General features: G+C 48.9%; 1 protein-coding gene across 6 annotated transcripts in view; it reads right to left on the reverse strand.

Annotated features, from left to right (window-relative positions):
• Nucleotides 1-358: 358 nt before the first annotated feature.
• The window catches only part of DAPK1 (death associated protein kinase 1), a 186,263-nt gene continuing 170,296 nt past the window's right edge, over nucleotides 359-16,325 (reverse strand). For all 6 annotated transcript variants that reach the window (XM_040450258.1, XM_040450255.1, XM_040450259.1 and 3 more), the window contains 6 exons: nucleotides 12,854-13,042; nucleotides 10,775-10,972; nucleotides 9,455-9,593; nucleotides 7,912-8,032; nucleotides 4,915-5,103; nucleotides 359-2,007 (listed from right to left, as the gene is read on the reverse strand). In XM_040450258.1, coding sequence (XP_040306192.1) covers nucleotides 775-2,007; nucleotides 4,915-5,103; nucleotides 7,912-8,032; nucleotides 9,455-9,593; nucleotides 10,775-10,972; nucleotides 12,854-13,042 — 2,069 coding nt within the window. In that variant the 3' untranslated portion in view covers nucleotides 359-774. The remainder of the gene's footprint in view (nucleotides 2,008-4,914; nucleotides 5,104-7,911; nucleotides 8,033-9,454; nucleotides 9,594-10,774; nucleotides 10,973-12,853; nucleotides 13,043-16,325) is intronic.

A 16,325-nucleotide genomic window follows, 5' to 3' on the forward strand; every position in this document is an offset into this window, starting at 1 on the left:
GGACACTCTGCGGATTCCACGTGGACGCACAACGTTGACGTTTACACAAGAGCAGCAAGGACGTGTCTTACCATGAAAACAACACTGTGTGTGAAATCACTCTAGAAGAGGATTCCTTCCTCCCCTTTCCGTGTGAAATGAAACACAAAAATTTCTGGAAAAACCACAACTCAGGGGGGAGCACCTCAGGCGGTGATCAGCAGACAGCAGGGGACAGGATGGTCTCAGACACAGCCTCTTCTGCAAAGGCCTCACATGTTGTCTGTTTGTCAGTCAGACAGTGGGATTCCACACATGGGAGTCTGTCCTACAAATATCAAAGGGATAAGACGAGGACATGGTCTGACAAGGAAAAGACTATAAGAAACACATTTGGGATACATGTGCTTTTTTTTTTTTTTTTTTTTTTTAGGACAATTCATACAGTAGTTAAAAAAATTTCATTGAAAAGTTAGGAATTCCAGTAAAATTATCAGTAAGAAGCAAGGTGCTGGCGGATGAGAGATGATCTAGGACACAGGGAGGAGGGATACTGGCTTCTCAATTGGCCAAAGGACAGGCTGTGGTCTGCTCTGTAACTACAAAGACCATTCACACACAGTGGAATGTGTGGGAGGAGGGAGGTAGTGGCAGAGAAACTGGTGAAGCAGGAGGGAGGGCGGGGACCTTCAGGATGTGGGCACAGGGAGGGATGCCGGAATTTCTGCCGGGACTATGGGCTGCATCCCCCTGCTCTGCAGTCCGAAGACACCCTGCCCAAGCCAAAGGCTGCCCTCACCGGGACACGACGGAGCTGATGGAATTATAAGATGTGCCACTGTTACAGCTGGAGTCATAGGCCTCCTGGCCATTGCCATCGAGGTTGATTTTGAACACTGAGGACGCCTTCAGTAGAAAGTCTGCTGCGTCCCGACGCCCCAGCTCCCGCAGTTTGGACATGAGGACGCCGACCGTGCTCTCGGGGTAGGAGGCCCATTCCCGGAGCAGAGCGTGGACCGGGCTTGGGAGGAACTCCTTGGAAGCTCCGTTATTGGTGTTGTACTTTGCCACAAGGTCGGGGAGACCCAAGTTCATGGCCAGAAGGCACCAGTCCTTCCCCATGGGATCAGGCGGGTCCAGCAGACGACACAGTTTCCTCCGGGTCAGGAGGTTCAGATCTGATGCATGGATGTCCATCCCTAGGCTGGCCTGTGAGTACACGTCGTGACACCCAAAGCACATGATGCTGCTGAAGCTTTCCTTGTACCCACCCATGGTATTAGTCAGCGAGGTCTCCTTCAAGGTCTGCGCCCGGAAGAAGTCCCGTGGCTGGTAGATCATGACAGGCTCATGGTGCTCCCTCAGCTGCTGGGGGCTCAGGTAATGCTTCACGGTCAGCAACCCTGGGAGAGTGGTGGCCATGACGTTCTCCATGGTGCTGCACACGGAGTCCAGGAGGAGGCAGCACTTTATCTTTTCCGTCTCCAGCCCTCGCACCTGCACCTCAATGCCCTGGCCGTGGTTGACCAGGAGCACCAGCAGCTCAGCCCCGCGATTGGCAATCTTGCAGCCATGCACCCAAAGGCGGATGTCCGCATCTCCCTCGGTGCTCTGCTGGTGGATCCACCGACAGAGGTTCACCTGGACCTTGTGAAAGATGCCACATGGGAAGGGGGTGAGGTGCTCCACGGGGACGATACGCACGCCCCCGTAGACCCTCCCCTCATCCTCCTCATCTGTCCAGGAGCGGTGGAGGTTGTCAGTCTTGATGAGGGCAGGGATGTCCACCATGGTCCCGCTGCTCAGGTCCCGGGCACAAATGTCCATGGCATCTAGGATCTGCAGCAGCTCCTCCACATCGCTGTCAGGCACCAGGCGCTGAACGTCCTCCACAGTGTAGCGGCCCCGGTAATGGTGCAGGGCCCGTGGGGTCTCCACGGACAGCAGCTTCCCCAGGACATTGGTGCAGAGCCAGCGGGGGTCCAGGAGTAACACGTCCTGGACCGTTTCACTCTGCATGATGTTGATCTGGCAGAAGGGACAACAGGAGGTCACACACGGGAACACAGAGGGCCAGAGGCACCAGCTGTTCAGAGCACTGAAGGAGGCGAGCAATGATAAAATCTGTGCACATGTTGCAAAAAACGACCCAGGGCATTCATGGATCTCAGAAATCACTGAGCCAAAACGCCAGCTTGAGAAGGTCATAAGAGACATTCTGAAAGGACTACCTTCGACTTTTTAAAAAAAGGTCAAGGTAATAAATTCAAAGACAAAAAAGAGAGAGAGATGGCAGGTAAATGCAAGGAGTAAATTTTGACGGGGCTCTACATCCCGAAATACACGAATAAAAGAGAAATTATTGGGACAAGTGGCAAACACTGGAGAGCGAACTATACGTTCAATAACAAGGTCACGTCTATGTGCTTCTGGGATGTGATCATTGTATGGTTATCCTCAGCACTCCATCTTGTTCACGTCCACTCGCTGACGCCCTCGGCTACGTGTTCCCGGGGCTCTTGGAGACTGATATACATACCTTAGACGTGCCTGCCACCGCCAGGAGGGTGAGAAGCTGGCTTTGCCCCGCCCCAACCCCGGTAGATTTGTTAAAGATAACAAAGTCTCTCCCTTTCCTGACACACAGGTGGAGCCAGGAGATCTAATTCGATGTTAGAGGTCAGTAAGTTGCACACGGACTCTTTGATCTCACCGCACTGGCCTTCTGTGCAACCCTCGCTCTATCACATCTGTAGACTAAGGTCCAGACTTTGTGGAGAACAGCAGCACAGCAGGATCATTGCCTGCCATATCTCCCCGGTTAGGAAGTTACCCCAATTAAAACTGTGTAAACTATAAGGAGTCACCTGCTCTGTTTTTCTGGTCTCAATGTGGGGGATACTTGACTGTCCATCCTCCACCCTGTAACAGTGGGAAAACACCCCGCTGCTTAGGAGATCCAGGCTAAAGTACTGAGGGGTGAAATGTCAGGATATTTGCAAAATAAATAAGTAAATAAATAGAAGAGAAAGAGACAAAGCCCATGGAGCAAAATGTAAACAACTGGTTAATTTAAGTGTGAAGTAGATGAAGATTCTTTGAGCTACTCCTGCAACTTCCCTAAAGGCTTGAGATTTTTCAAAGAGAGATTCAAACTGTTACATGAGTCCACGATATAAAATTTTAACACGCATAAGAGAAAAGGTCTGGAAAGCACCCTGGAGAGGGCAGAGAGGAAGGAGACTATAGTAGATGGCCAGAGGAGACTTGGAGCTTCCCTGACCCCTTTATTTCTTTAGAAAGCAAAAGTCTGAAAGAAAGAAATATGACAAAAAGTAGAGACAACTTTGGTCTCTTTGCAACACTCACCCTCCTCTCCTCCCTCCCTGCTCAGGGCCAGGTCTACACACAGTGCTGACCCAAGGGACACTCTGTTCTCACACGGAGTCTGAGGCTCTTCACTGTTTGTACCAAGAGTACTTTCTGGTCCACACTCCGGTGACAGCTTTGAAACACCCTCTGCATATGATTCTGTTCAAACCGGTCCCTAGGTTGACAGTTCCTAGAGGGTAGAGCATCTATTTCTTGATAAGGCATTTGGTGGGGACATCCTCTGCAGTTCAACCCTGGGCACTGCCGTCCCCTCAGGATCACGGGAGACAGGCTGAGACACTGGCCACACTGGAGGAGGTTAAGGGGACAGATGACCAAGGGCAGTGAGGGATCCGGGAGCAGAAACAGGCATCATGAGGATAAGTGGTGAGATGTGCATAGGACTCGGTCCTTCCTCACTAGCGGGCAGTAATAGCACTGGGGGGAGAGGCTGGTGGCCAAGCAGAGGGGGCCACCTGACCGATATCTCCCTTCCTTACTCCTACCATCAAGTCTTCACTTCATCACTCACTGAAGTCTCAAGGGCGGGGAAATCTACCAGGCAGAGAGAGAAGGAGACGCAGAATCCGAAGCGGGCTGCGGTCTCAGAGCTGTCAACACGGATCCCCACTTGGGGCTTGAACTCACAAACCGTGAGATCTCGACCTGGGCCAAAGTCAGACGCTAAACCGACAGAGCCACCCAGGCGCCCCAAATTCAATGACTTTAAAGTACTGCTGGAGAGGTCTATAGATTACTGGTAGTTTCAGTGAAGTTCAGAGGCTCATGCTGTCACTGCATGACACTCTAGTTCAGTTGTAATTTCAGTTGTAATTTCAAGTCTCTATGATTTACACGCACTGGCCTCAAGTCAGAGGTGGGACTGAGACTGCACAGGAAAGAAGCTCCTGGGGTCTAAAAATCTCAGAACTGCTTCTGGGCTTTCACGTTCAGAACTGCCTTTCATGGCCCGGACTAGCCTAAACTGTCCCCGGATGTCACAGGACAGAGGGATACAAAGGCCAGCTCCCCTCTCCCGGGATGCAAATAGAACAGCGATCTGGATGCCACATGAGTGGGAGCAAAGATTCCCATTTCTGGGAAAGGCTGTCATTTCTGGGGACACTGCTTGCTGGGCCTTAGTGTCTCTGGACAGGCTCTTGTCAATGCCTTTTTTGGACCATCTGTGAACCCAGGAGTCTGTGTGGAGCAGATAACAGCCCAGGCCAGAGGCTGCAGGAATCACAGCTAAGCAACAGACGCCCCCGGAGGAGAGGAGAGGCCCAGATGCCCAGTGTGGTAGAAACTGTGCTCCCTGACACAAGCTGGAAAACAAACGCATCAGAAGAAAACCAAACACCAGCTCTTAGGGTGCATGGGAGAGCAGAGAACCGCAGTTCAGAAGATCACCGAAGCCTCTGTGATCGCCACGTGTCTGGATATATTATGGGTCATCGGGCAGTTTCCACTCTGCCTCTCCCGGCTCAAACCACCTTCACAGTGGGGACAGAAACCAATCTCCCGAGCCCCTCCCAGACCCCTGCCTGGTCTCCAGCCCCCTACCTCGCCAGCACTGTGGAGCTGCTGGGCTATGCGCCTGAGATCCCCCTCTCTGGCCAGGGGGTTCAGCTGGTCTTGCACATCGTACACGAACTGCTGCAGTGACATCAGTTGGTTGGGCCCGTTGAGCTTCCTCCAGGAAGGCAGCGTGGAGATGATCTTCTCACACAGGTGGGTCATCGGAGGGCAGACCTAGGACACGCAGCACCAGACAGGTCAATTTGCAGCTGAGGGGACTCCCTTGGAGATGGTAGAAAGCTTGGCGCTCTTTCCTGCACTATTGCAAAAATACTTCGGATGAGTTAGTGCTTTTTGGTTGGGTACCGGGCGGTTCTTTTGTTAAAGTGTTGCCTCTAAGCAAAATCCATTTGCAAGGGTAAAATGGTATGGATGCTTTCATTTCTTCTTCCTTTTTTTTTTTAACATTTGTTTATTTTTGAGAGACAGACACAGTGTGCATGGGGGCGGGGCAGAGAGAGAACAAGACACAGAATCCAAAGCAGGCTGCAGGCTCAGAGCTATCAGCACAGAGCCCGACGCGGGGCTCGAACTCATGAACTGGGAGATCACGACCTGAGCCGAAGTCGGACGCTTAACCCACTGAGCCACCCGAGCACCCCATGGATGCTTTCATTTCTATTGCTAATGATTAAACAGGTGGCAAGGCTTCACAATAATGCTCTTGGACTCAATCACAGTGTTCCCCAACTCCTAAAGTTGTGCGCCCCTCCCCCCTCCTCGGGAGTGACTGTTTCAGCCAGATGATGGTTAATTTTATGAGCAAAGGAAGAGGAAAAGAGATGAACTGTCATCAGCAATACTGTAGTGGGTTTTTACCAGTATATTAAGTATTTGTGGGATTGCTGTGGAAATACTATTTCAAATTAGAGTAATTCTTGGTAATTGGCTTGAAACAGCTTTCTTTTTTCGTAATTTGTTAAAATTCTTATTTGAGTATAGTTGACATGCAAGGTTACATGCGTTTCAGGCATGCAACACAGTGATTGGACAAGTCCGTAGGCTATGCTGGGCTCACCACAAGTGTAGCTATGGCACCTCCCACTATTACAATGCCATTGACTAGATTCCCTATGCTGTGCCTTTTATCCCTGTGACCTATTCATTTCACAACTGGAAGGCTGTATCTCCCACCCACCTTCACCCATTTTGCCCATCCCCTCACCCCCCTTGAAATAGGTTTTTAATCTTTTAATTTGATAAAATAAATCATCTATGTGACAGGCCCATATAATCCGCACACCATCCTAATTAAAAACAAAAACAAAAACAAAACCAACCGCTGCTCTACATCATTAACCAGGCAGTCTCTTCTAGAATCCCACCTTTATGTCAGCTAAATTCCACTCCCTGTTTCTAAAACAAAGTTCCCAAGGATAAAGGCAGTCTGTGGTGTGTTCTGCCTGCTTGGCCTCAGGAATTGAGGGTTGGGGTTGGGAAGTAGACAATCTCACCACACCTCAGCTCAAAACTTCAGGGAAGCCCTACAGCCTATCATAGAGGCCCTAACGCCACCACCACCAGGTGGGGAGGTGCTGGTCCTTCACAGACCTCTGTCCCAGATCACTGGCCACTGCTCTCTGCGACTGGCTTCCTCTGAGCTCCCCCAGACTACTCCCCACTCACCCTCTATGCCATAGTGGGGCCCCCATCAGAAGGCAGGGGCCAGGCAGGCTTCAGGAGAGCCCAGAGTTTTCTTGAAGATTCCAAAAGCAAGTCTGGAACTGGAGCCTGGTGCTGTGAATGGGGGCATTTCCCAGCAGAGAAGGAGTAAGCTGTAACTGGAGGGGCCACTCCCCACCCAGGGAAGGATGGACACAGCCTCCTCATCTACACGCAGGCTGGGGCAGCAGGAACTTTCCAGGGAACATTTTGCCCTTGGAGGTGTTTATCCTTTCTCATCAGTTGGGGAGAACTTTTTGAATATTATAGATTAGAAACTTACGTGTCAGAGGCACTGAGAGTCATTTTTCCAGCCGATTTCTCCTTTTAACTTTGTTTATGGAGTTTATTTGCCAGAAAAGAAATTTTAGCTTTTGCAATGTCAAATAGGTATATTTTCTGCGAAAACTTCTAGGGTCCTCGATATTGCCAAAAGGGTTTTCCAAAGCACAATCAAGTTATTTTAAATACACATTCAAGATACTGCTGTGTTTTTGTTTTTTTTTTTCTTTTTTACATTTATATGTTCGAATCCACCCACAATCTATTCTGGGGATTTGTAGTGAAAAGAATTCAATCTCACTTCATTCTAGACTAATAGCCAGTCGTGTCAGATCACTGATGAAATAAACATCTTCCCCCAAACTGAAATAACACCTTTGTTTTCTATTAAATTTCTGTAGATGTTGTGCTTTACTTCTGTATTCACTAATTTATTCCATCTATTGGTTTCTTGATTTTGGATTTATTAGTTACACAGCCTTTACAATATGCCTTATTTATCCTTCCGCTGAAATTTTAAGACAAAACACCCAATTTCCTCATTCCCATGAGTTGCTGGCCGGTACCGGACTAAGTTTATATAACTTGCAAAAACGAAACGTTGAGTAAGATCTTGCCCTCCACGAGCACATTTCAGTTCGTTTGAGTATTACTTTATGTCCTTCAACAAATCTTGCTGGTGACGGTTCTTCTATTGTTCTGCATTTTCTAAACATTTCACAGTAACTCACTTCTGGGCAGTTTTTATGATTTGTAAAAGGCAATGTCACTTATAAACTAACCATTAACACCGTCAGAATCCCATATGCTCTAAGGTGGGGCCCTCGCTCCTAACTTTCCTCATCTCCCGGCCACGTCCTTGCTTCTCACTTTTCATTCCTTGTTGTAGACCAGTGGGACACAAACACAGCCATGCATCCGCCTCGTGCTGGGTCCCCTGAGAACCGAATCTAACCAAGAGGAGCACGAAGAGGCCAGCTCCGGGGTGACTGGATGGTGTGGGCAAAGGTGGAGCTACCGGCTCTCCAGCACACTCACCGAGACAATCTGGCTCCGAATGTCTTGCAGGTGACTTCGCAGTACCTTCATGTCCTTAGAGCCCGATGCGCCGGCATCCAGAACAAACAGCTTGTTTGAAATGTGAAGATCGTTCCCAAACCTAAGGGAAGGGCAGTGGCCTCATCAGGGTGATGCGGTCCCACCAGGTGTCACCATGGACACCAGGCTCCTGTATAGCGGACCTGAAGCCAGAATGTTCTGGTGACTTTGCAGAGGCTGCCCCCTCCCCACTGTCCACTGGCTGGTCATATTACGGTGGTGTGAGGCCTGGGACCCCTGAGCTCCTAGTCCTGTGGATGGGGGGGTGGGGGAGGGTGGCTCAGGTTGCACAAATTGGCAGGGACACAGTATGGGAAGACTTCAGGTCCCCTGATGCAGCACAGGTGAGGCCCATGCTCTCACTTCGGATGCTGGGAGGACGGAGGCCACTACAGAGGGACGGGTAAGAGCAGAGGGTAGGCATGAAGGCCACTCCTTCAATGGAAAATACTAGCATGAGCCTTCTTTTTCCTATCAGGAGGACAACAGGGAAGTGTCTGCATTAGATAAACCAATAGTTTGTGTTACTGGAGGATTATACAGAGATGCAGCTTCAACGTTTTTTGGTCAAACACGAAGTAAACCCACACGTTTCTACACCGTGACCCATGCACATTCATACTGCTCAGTGAAACAAAAGTTTCCCATAAATGCTTGCCAGGAAAGGCACTCTGGTATTTTCCCCTCCTGTCCATCCCACTTTCGTGACCAGGTCAGGACCCCCAGGTGACTGTCACGAGCCCCTGGTGAGTGGCAACTTAGACTTTGAGAAGTACTTCTTGGTGGTAAGATGACAGTCATCAGAGGAACTGAGAGCCAACCCAACAAAAAGAACCGCGCATCTGTGTCAGGCATGGTGACAACAGTCGAAGCCACTGTATTATACGACTAACACTTGCTAAGGGTTGAACTTAAACATTCTCACCCAGAATTCAAACTTCTGCCACGCCTGTGGAAATTTCTTACCATTTTCCAGGGGGCGGGGGATGGATTTATTGCCTACTTTTAGTGACTCAATACATGATCAGTTCTGAAGTCTCAAAAAAACAAAAAACAAAAACCATTCTCACCAAAAAATAAATAAAAAGCAAAGACAGAGAAACATGTGAGATGACAGATGTGCTAACTAACTAGACGGGCGCGTCCTCTCATAACGTGCATCAGATCGCCGCGACACGCACTTCAAGTATCTTAAAATACGATTTGTCGATTATAATTGCCTCCACAAAGCTGAGGACTGACGCATGCAACTCCTAACAGAAGGTCCCCCGGGCAGTGGTACCGGGAGGTGAGGAAGGAGGTGATAAATCTGTTGTTTTACATCCCGTGGCCTTTACTTTGGTTGCATTTGTTGTGTTTTCAGCATTTTGATAAAAAATGCAATCTACGCCACAAAGCCAACCAAGCAAAGGAGGCCTTTGATTCCTTCCTCCGGTGTCCGTGAGCTCTGTGAGATGGCCCCTGTCCCCAGCGGCGCCCTCACCTGTTCCTGATCTCCTTCAGCAAGGACGTGTCCTTGTCGTACCCGAACTCGCCTCCAGCCGGCCGAGGCACGTTCATGATGTCGGCGTGGGTGGCCACCAGCACGACGTGGAGCGGGTTCTTCAGCTTGCCACCAAAGGCTGAGGGCAGAGAACAGACGTTTCACAGGCCGGTTGTCCTTCCTGGTTGTCTCCAAGGCGGGTAAGACAGGGCGTGCTGGCCAGCCCGTGTGCAGGGTCACCTCAAGAAGGCCCTGGCCCAGCCAAGAGTGGGTTTCCTGGTCCTCGGGGAGGGCAGCTCAGAAGTGGACCAGCACCAGAACTCAAGACAGCTTCTCAGATGTCCCCCCAAGTGGCCCTGCTTGCCCAGTGAGAGGAAATCTGGCTCTGAGCAAAGGCACCTTTCTAAGACCTAGAAAGCTGTGTGAGTACAGCTACACCCAGAAATGTCCAAAACAGGGACTGTGGTGGTGCACACAGATAGCCTCTGGTGGAGAGAGTGTTTTGGAAAGAAAACACCAGAAAGAATGAGAAAGAGAGGCAGAGTGGATGTACCCTGAGGGGGTTAAGTCCACTTATTTGACTTTTATAGGAAATCAAAAAAAAAAAAAAAAATTGATAGCCCCGTTGTGTTTCCACCATGAAAGGCTGCCCAATTCTGTTTTTTTTTTTTTAAATTTTAATGTTTATTTATTTTTGACAGGGGGAGGTGGGAGAGGCAGAGAAAGAGGGAGACACAGAATCCTAAGCAGGCTCCAGGCTCTGAGCTGTCAGCACAGAGCCAGATGCAGGGTTCGAACTCACGAACCAGGAGATCATGACCTGAGCCGAAGTCAGACGCTCAACTGACTGAGCCACCCAGGCACCCCTCTGTTTTGTACAAAGGAACAAAAGCGTATTCCGCGCTATTTTCTGCTCTAGGAATAAAGTTAAGATAATGCCTTCAGTCAATATGGACCCTTCCGTTCTGGATGGAACCACAGAATGAAGGGGGTTCATTCTGCTTATTAATTACGTATCATTAGGTAGAGAGACACAGAGGCCATCTCTGGGAGGAGTCCACCTCTACCCAACAAAAGTGACCACAGCTCTAAAGTATAGGAAGAAAGCGAGAAACAGCTCTCTAGAAATCCCTCAGACTTGGTCTCTGAGGCAGGAGAATGCAATCATGTAACAATTCCCTGCGGAAACATCCAGAGTGGGAATCTTGTCACAGGAAGCAACGACCAAGGAAGCCTCACTGTTAGCCCTGAGCTGTAGATCCCCCAAGTGGCTGAGTGGCCCACGGGAAGGGCACTCTCCACCAGGACGTGCTGGCTTACCTATGGGTTCTTCAACCGGCACAAGAGACTTCAGGAAATTCAGCCAGAAAATCACTTGGTTCAACTGGATCTCGTAGGGTTCTTCCAGACTGAAAACGATGACGTGGATGGACGTGGGATCATTTGCAGCGAAATAGTCATAACAGCAGAAGTACACTGGATTTCCAGAGAATTCCCACACACTGAAATCACCAACTCCTACAGACAGAATGAAGATTACTATCTGAAACAGCACCAACAAGTGCCAATCACCATTTTGCTTGCACCTCAGTGACCACCAAGGGAAAGAGTGATGTCCGTAGCATCGACCTGTTTATCTTTGCATCTTCGGAGACACATGCATTCCATCTCTCCCCCCAGGGATTCCTCCTCACAAGGAAGGAGTCAGGGCAAGATGCCGCCTTGGGTTCCCCGTCAACAAACTCACACAGAGAACGTACATGATAAGATTCCGTATCCTCACATACGTATAAATTCTTTTTGGAACATGACAGGGTATATGACGTTGAACATAAAAGTCACTACGACATGTAACTTAATTCTGGCTTAGTGATGACCATGTTCACCTTCCACAGGTGAGTTAGTGACCTATTCAGGTGGGTCAGGAGCCAGCAGGCTGCCTGCACAGGGGAAAGACACAACAGTTGATTCGCAGTTCCGCACCTGAAGGATGTGGGTGAAAACGTGAGGAGGTGGGGGTCCGTGAGGTCACCCAGCGTGGGGGGCAGCTGCTCCCACATACCTGAGTGTGGGTGCAAAGGGTTTTTGTAGAAGTGTCTGTGGGTGAGACTCTGACTGCACTTCCTGAGGCACCTGGCACCTTGCAGTGACCATCCAGACACAGGACCGCCCCACCCCTACATGGCCACACCCCAGCAAGACAGTGACCACCCACCCACCAGCCTCTGGGGGGACATGGCAGGACCACTTACGTTGTAGGATTTCAGGCTCTCTTTCCCTAATTCTACCCTCAGTGCTTATTTTGGGCCAGAAATTCTGTAGTCAACAATTTGGAAGATCCGTGGCTCTTCTGGAGCCCCCTCTAGGAGCACACACACTCCTGGGGATAGGACTCTCTAAGTCTGGCAGCTGAGACCTTGGAGTGAGGGGTTCTGGAACACGATCTTGAGTCCTCTGAGAATGGGGAGCACTCAGAGCCAGACCTGGGGCAGGAGGGAGTTATGGAGGAGCTGGGTGAAGGCTTGTGGGATGCTGAGGACACACTTCTCTCCCTATGAAGCATGCCAACTCAGCTCTGGGACCTCAGAGAGTACTCAGCTTTTAGGATAGCACAATGCCCATGGACTTCAATGCCACCTCACTGGGGCCAGCAGAACCTCCATGAAGATGCTCCCGATTGCCATTTTCTGAGCGCCTCTCCTGTGCCACTCTACCAGGCACTCGAATGAACATCGGCTCATACACTCTTCACAGATGAGTCTCGAAGAAAATGCTTGATCCCTGCTCTAAACTGCGTCTCAACAGGGCAGAAGCTGGTGTTCAAGTGACATGGGCCCAACTGGGGTTCCTGGGAGCTCGGAAGGTGCAGCACCAAGGATTCAGTGGTTGATGGAGATAGTAAACCTTCCCTGGTAACATTTAAAGCTTCACCCCCTTGGAAATGATTGAGAACACTTGAAATTTTGCCTGTGGGAAAAAACTGCCTGTGCCTGTATCATAGCATCAGCCATGAGTGGAGATGTATTCAAGAATCACTCTTCTCATATTTGCATTTGTCAAACTGCTAATGGGATTATATTTTATAAGTTTTCTCATCCAAGTGGATGTTTGGCTCTGCCTAGAAAATGTATTGATTTACTCACCAGTCATTTATTAAGCACCTACTGTGTGCCTGGGGCTTTGCTAGGTGCCCAGGACAGCAGGGTGTCTGGTTTCACTAGGGGTATTGACCAGCCATGCTTCACTGGGTCATCCCAAGGTCACTTTGTGCGGCTCTTCCTCTGTCCTTCGTGGGGCTGTGACACATGCAGCGGGAGAGGCCCCCTGGGGGGGGGGATTTACAGTCTGGGCAAAGGGACTCTGGGCGCGCTCCCCGGTGCAGTGGGCGGGCTACTGTACCATTCAGATAGGCGTTCTGGATGTCGATGGCCTTGGTGGACTGGTCATCGGCCGCGCAGTGCGGGTGCTGGGGCGGGGCCACCACCACCTCTAGGGTCCCCCTGGTGAGACCCGGCTCGAACATCATGCTGCGGCTCCTGACGCTCACGTGCTCGCAGCCCGGGTACAGGTTGCTGATGCTCACGGAGCCTGCAGGAGGAGAGGAGGCAGTGAGACCCCGCCCAGGGCAGCGTGTGTGCGTGCGCCCCTCCCACCTTGCCATGCCTTGCCCCTTCCCATGACACTCTCACTCTCGTCCCCACCGCCTGCTGGGCTGTGTGGACCCCTCCCGTGTGCTGTGCGGCAGTGGTTCAGGGATGTTGCCTGGATTCTTTCTGGCTGCTGCACCTCCCACATCCCTTTCCTGAGCTGCTCTGGGCCCCAGAGACGGATCCCATGGGCTGCATCTCTGGGGTCCCCCGGCCACTTGGCTTCTGGTTGGGGTCAACCAACGGAAGGCCCTGGACAGGCTGCGGAGAGAGAAGGCCCAGGCGTCCCCCCCCCCCATCACTCCCAGCTGCTTCTCTGATTCCAGTTGTGTGTCTGTGACTCTAGACACCCGAGCGGCTTCACCCCTGGGCTCCAGCTTTCCCAGGAACATGATTTCTTCCTCTTGTCTTTACAGCCCGAAGGGAAGTAACGGCTTCCTTCTGTTCCAGGACTTGGATGCTTCACCGTCTCTAGAATGAGCCCCTGACTTTTGCCCAGGACACTGTCCTTCCATTAATGTCCCCACCTGGCCCCTGACAGATGCAGGTAAAGCGGTACCACTTGGTACACGAGATGGTGTTAGGTTGACTGCAAATAGATTCTACACAGTGGCAGGCTAGGATTCTCCAGGGAGAGCTGACAGGATTTGGTAAAAGGTAGGCATTCCTACACCTCGGTGAGTTTTCATTAGGAAAGAGTTTTTATACAATATTTTTAAAATAATAATTTCATGGTGGGGGGTGCCTGGGTCGTTCAGTTGGTTAAGCGACCCACTCTTGACTTGGGCTCAGGTAATGGTCTCACTATTCCTGGTATCAAGCCCCACATCTGGCTCTATGCTGACAGCATGGAGCCTGCTTGGGATTCTCTGCCCCTCCCTGTTTGCCCTTCCCCTGCTCTCTCTCCTTCTCTCACTCAAAATAAATAAATAAACTTAAAAAAATAATTTCACGGGGATATATTGAAATCATACAAAGAAAACATGATTTTTTGCTAACTGCTGACCTCTAGTGGTGAAAAGTGGCAGGGCAGGCCTGACGGAGAAGGTACCTTTGCACCCTGGACAGAAGACCCATATAAGCTACCAAAACTGAAACAGGAAGAAATAGAAAATTTGAACAGACCCACAACCAGTAAAGAAATTGAATCAGTAATCAGAAATCTCCCAGAAGAGTCCAGGGCCAGATGGCTTCCCAGGGGAATTCTACCTAACATTTTAATGCCTATTCTTTTGAAACTACACCAAAAAATAGAAATGGAAGGAAAACTTCCAAACTCATTCTATGAGGCCTGCATTACCTTGGTTCCAAAACCAAAGGCCCCACTACAAAGGAGAATTACAGACCAATTTCCCTGATGAACGCGGTCGCAAAAATTCTCAACAAGATACTAGCAAATCAAATCCAACAATACATTTAAAGAATTCACCACAATCAAGTGGATTTATTCCTGGGATGCAGGGCTTCTTCAATATCCCCAAATCAATCAACATGATACACCACAGATTAATAAAAGAAAGGATAAGAACCACATGAGCCTCTCAACAGATGTAGAAAAAGCATTTGAGAAAATATGGCATCCTTTCTTGATAAAAACTCTCAAAGGGGCATCTGGGTGGCTCAGCTGGTTAAGCACTGGACTCTTGATTTCAGCTCAGGTCATGGTCTTACAGTTCATAAGGTTGAGCCCTGTGTTGGGCTCTTCACTGGCAGTGCAAAGCCTGCTTGGGATTCTCTCTCCCCCTCTCTCTGCCCCTCCCTGGCTCACTCTCTCAAGATAAATAAATATACATTAAAAAAATTCTTTTAAACCCTCAAGAAAGTAGGGATAGAAAGAACATACCTCAACATCATAAAGGCCATATAAGAAAGACCCACAGCTAATATCAGCCTCAATGGGGAAAAGCTGAGAGCTTTCTCCTTAAGGTCAGGAACATGACAGGGATGTCCACTCTCATCACTGTCATTGAACATAGTATTGGAAGTCCTAGCCTCAACAATCAGACAACAAAAAGAAATAAGGAGCATCCAAATCAGCAAGGAAGAAGTCAAACTTACATTCTTCACAGAGGACATGATACTCTATGTGGAAAACCCTAAAAGACTCCACAAACTGCTTGAATTGATACACACATTTGGCAAAGTCGCAGGATATAAGATCGATGTACAGAAATCTGCTACATTTCTACACACCAATAATGAATCATCAGAAGAAGAAATGAAGGAATCAATCTCATTTACAATTGCATCAAAAACTATAAGATACTAGGAATAAAACTAATCAAAGGGGTAAAAAGTCTGTACACTGAAAACTAAAGAAAGTTTATGAAAGAAATTGAAGAAGACACAAAGAAATGGAAGAACATTCCATGTTCATGGGTTGAAAGAATAAATATTGTTAAAATGTCAATACCACCCAAAGCAATCTACATATTCAATGGACCCCCTATCAAAATAACACCAGCATTCTTCACAGAGCTAGAACAAATAATTCTAAAATTTGTATGGAACCAGAAAAGACCCCCAATAATCAAAGTAATCTTAAAAAATAAAACCAAAGCTGGAGGCACCACAATTCCAGACTTCAAAATGCATTCCAAAGCTGTAATCATCCAGACAGTACGATACTGGCACAAAAACAGACACGTAGATCAATGGAACAGAATAGAGAACCCAGAAATAGACCCACAAATGTATGGCCAACTAATCCTCAACAAAGCAGGAAAGAATATCCAATGGAAGAAGGACAGCCTCTTCAGCAAATGGTGTTTGGAGCACTGGACAGCAACATGCAGAAGAATGAACCTGGACCACTTTCTTACACCATACACAAAAATAAACTCAAAAGGGATGAACGACCTAAATGTAAGACAGGAAGCCATCAAAATCCCTGAGGAGAAAACAGGAAGCAACCTCTTTGACCTCAGCCGCAGCAACTTCTTACTAGATGTGTCTTGAGAGGCAAGGGAAACAAAAGCAAAAATGAACTACTGGGACCTCATCAAGATAAAAAGCTTCTGCGAAGGACTGGGACCTCATCAAGATAAAAAGCTTTTGCGAAGGAAACAATCAACAAAACTAAAAAACAACCAATGGAATGGGAGAAGATATTTGCAAATGACAGATCACATAAAGGGTTAGTATCCAAAATATAAAGAACTTATCAAACTCAACACCCCAAAAAACCAAATAATCCACTGAAGAAAAGGGCAGAAGACATGAAT

The sequence above is a fragment of the Herpailurus yagouaroundi genome, unplaced genomic scaffold (assembly GCF_014898765.1).
Source record: "Herpailurus yagouaroundi ecotype Mexico unplaced genomic scaffold, PumYag 201, whole genome shotgun sequence".
Lineage (NCBI taxonomy): Eukaryota > Metazoa > Chordata > Mammalia > Carnivora > Felidae > Herpailurus > Herpailurus yagouaroundi.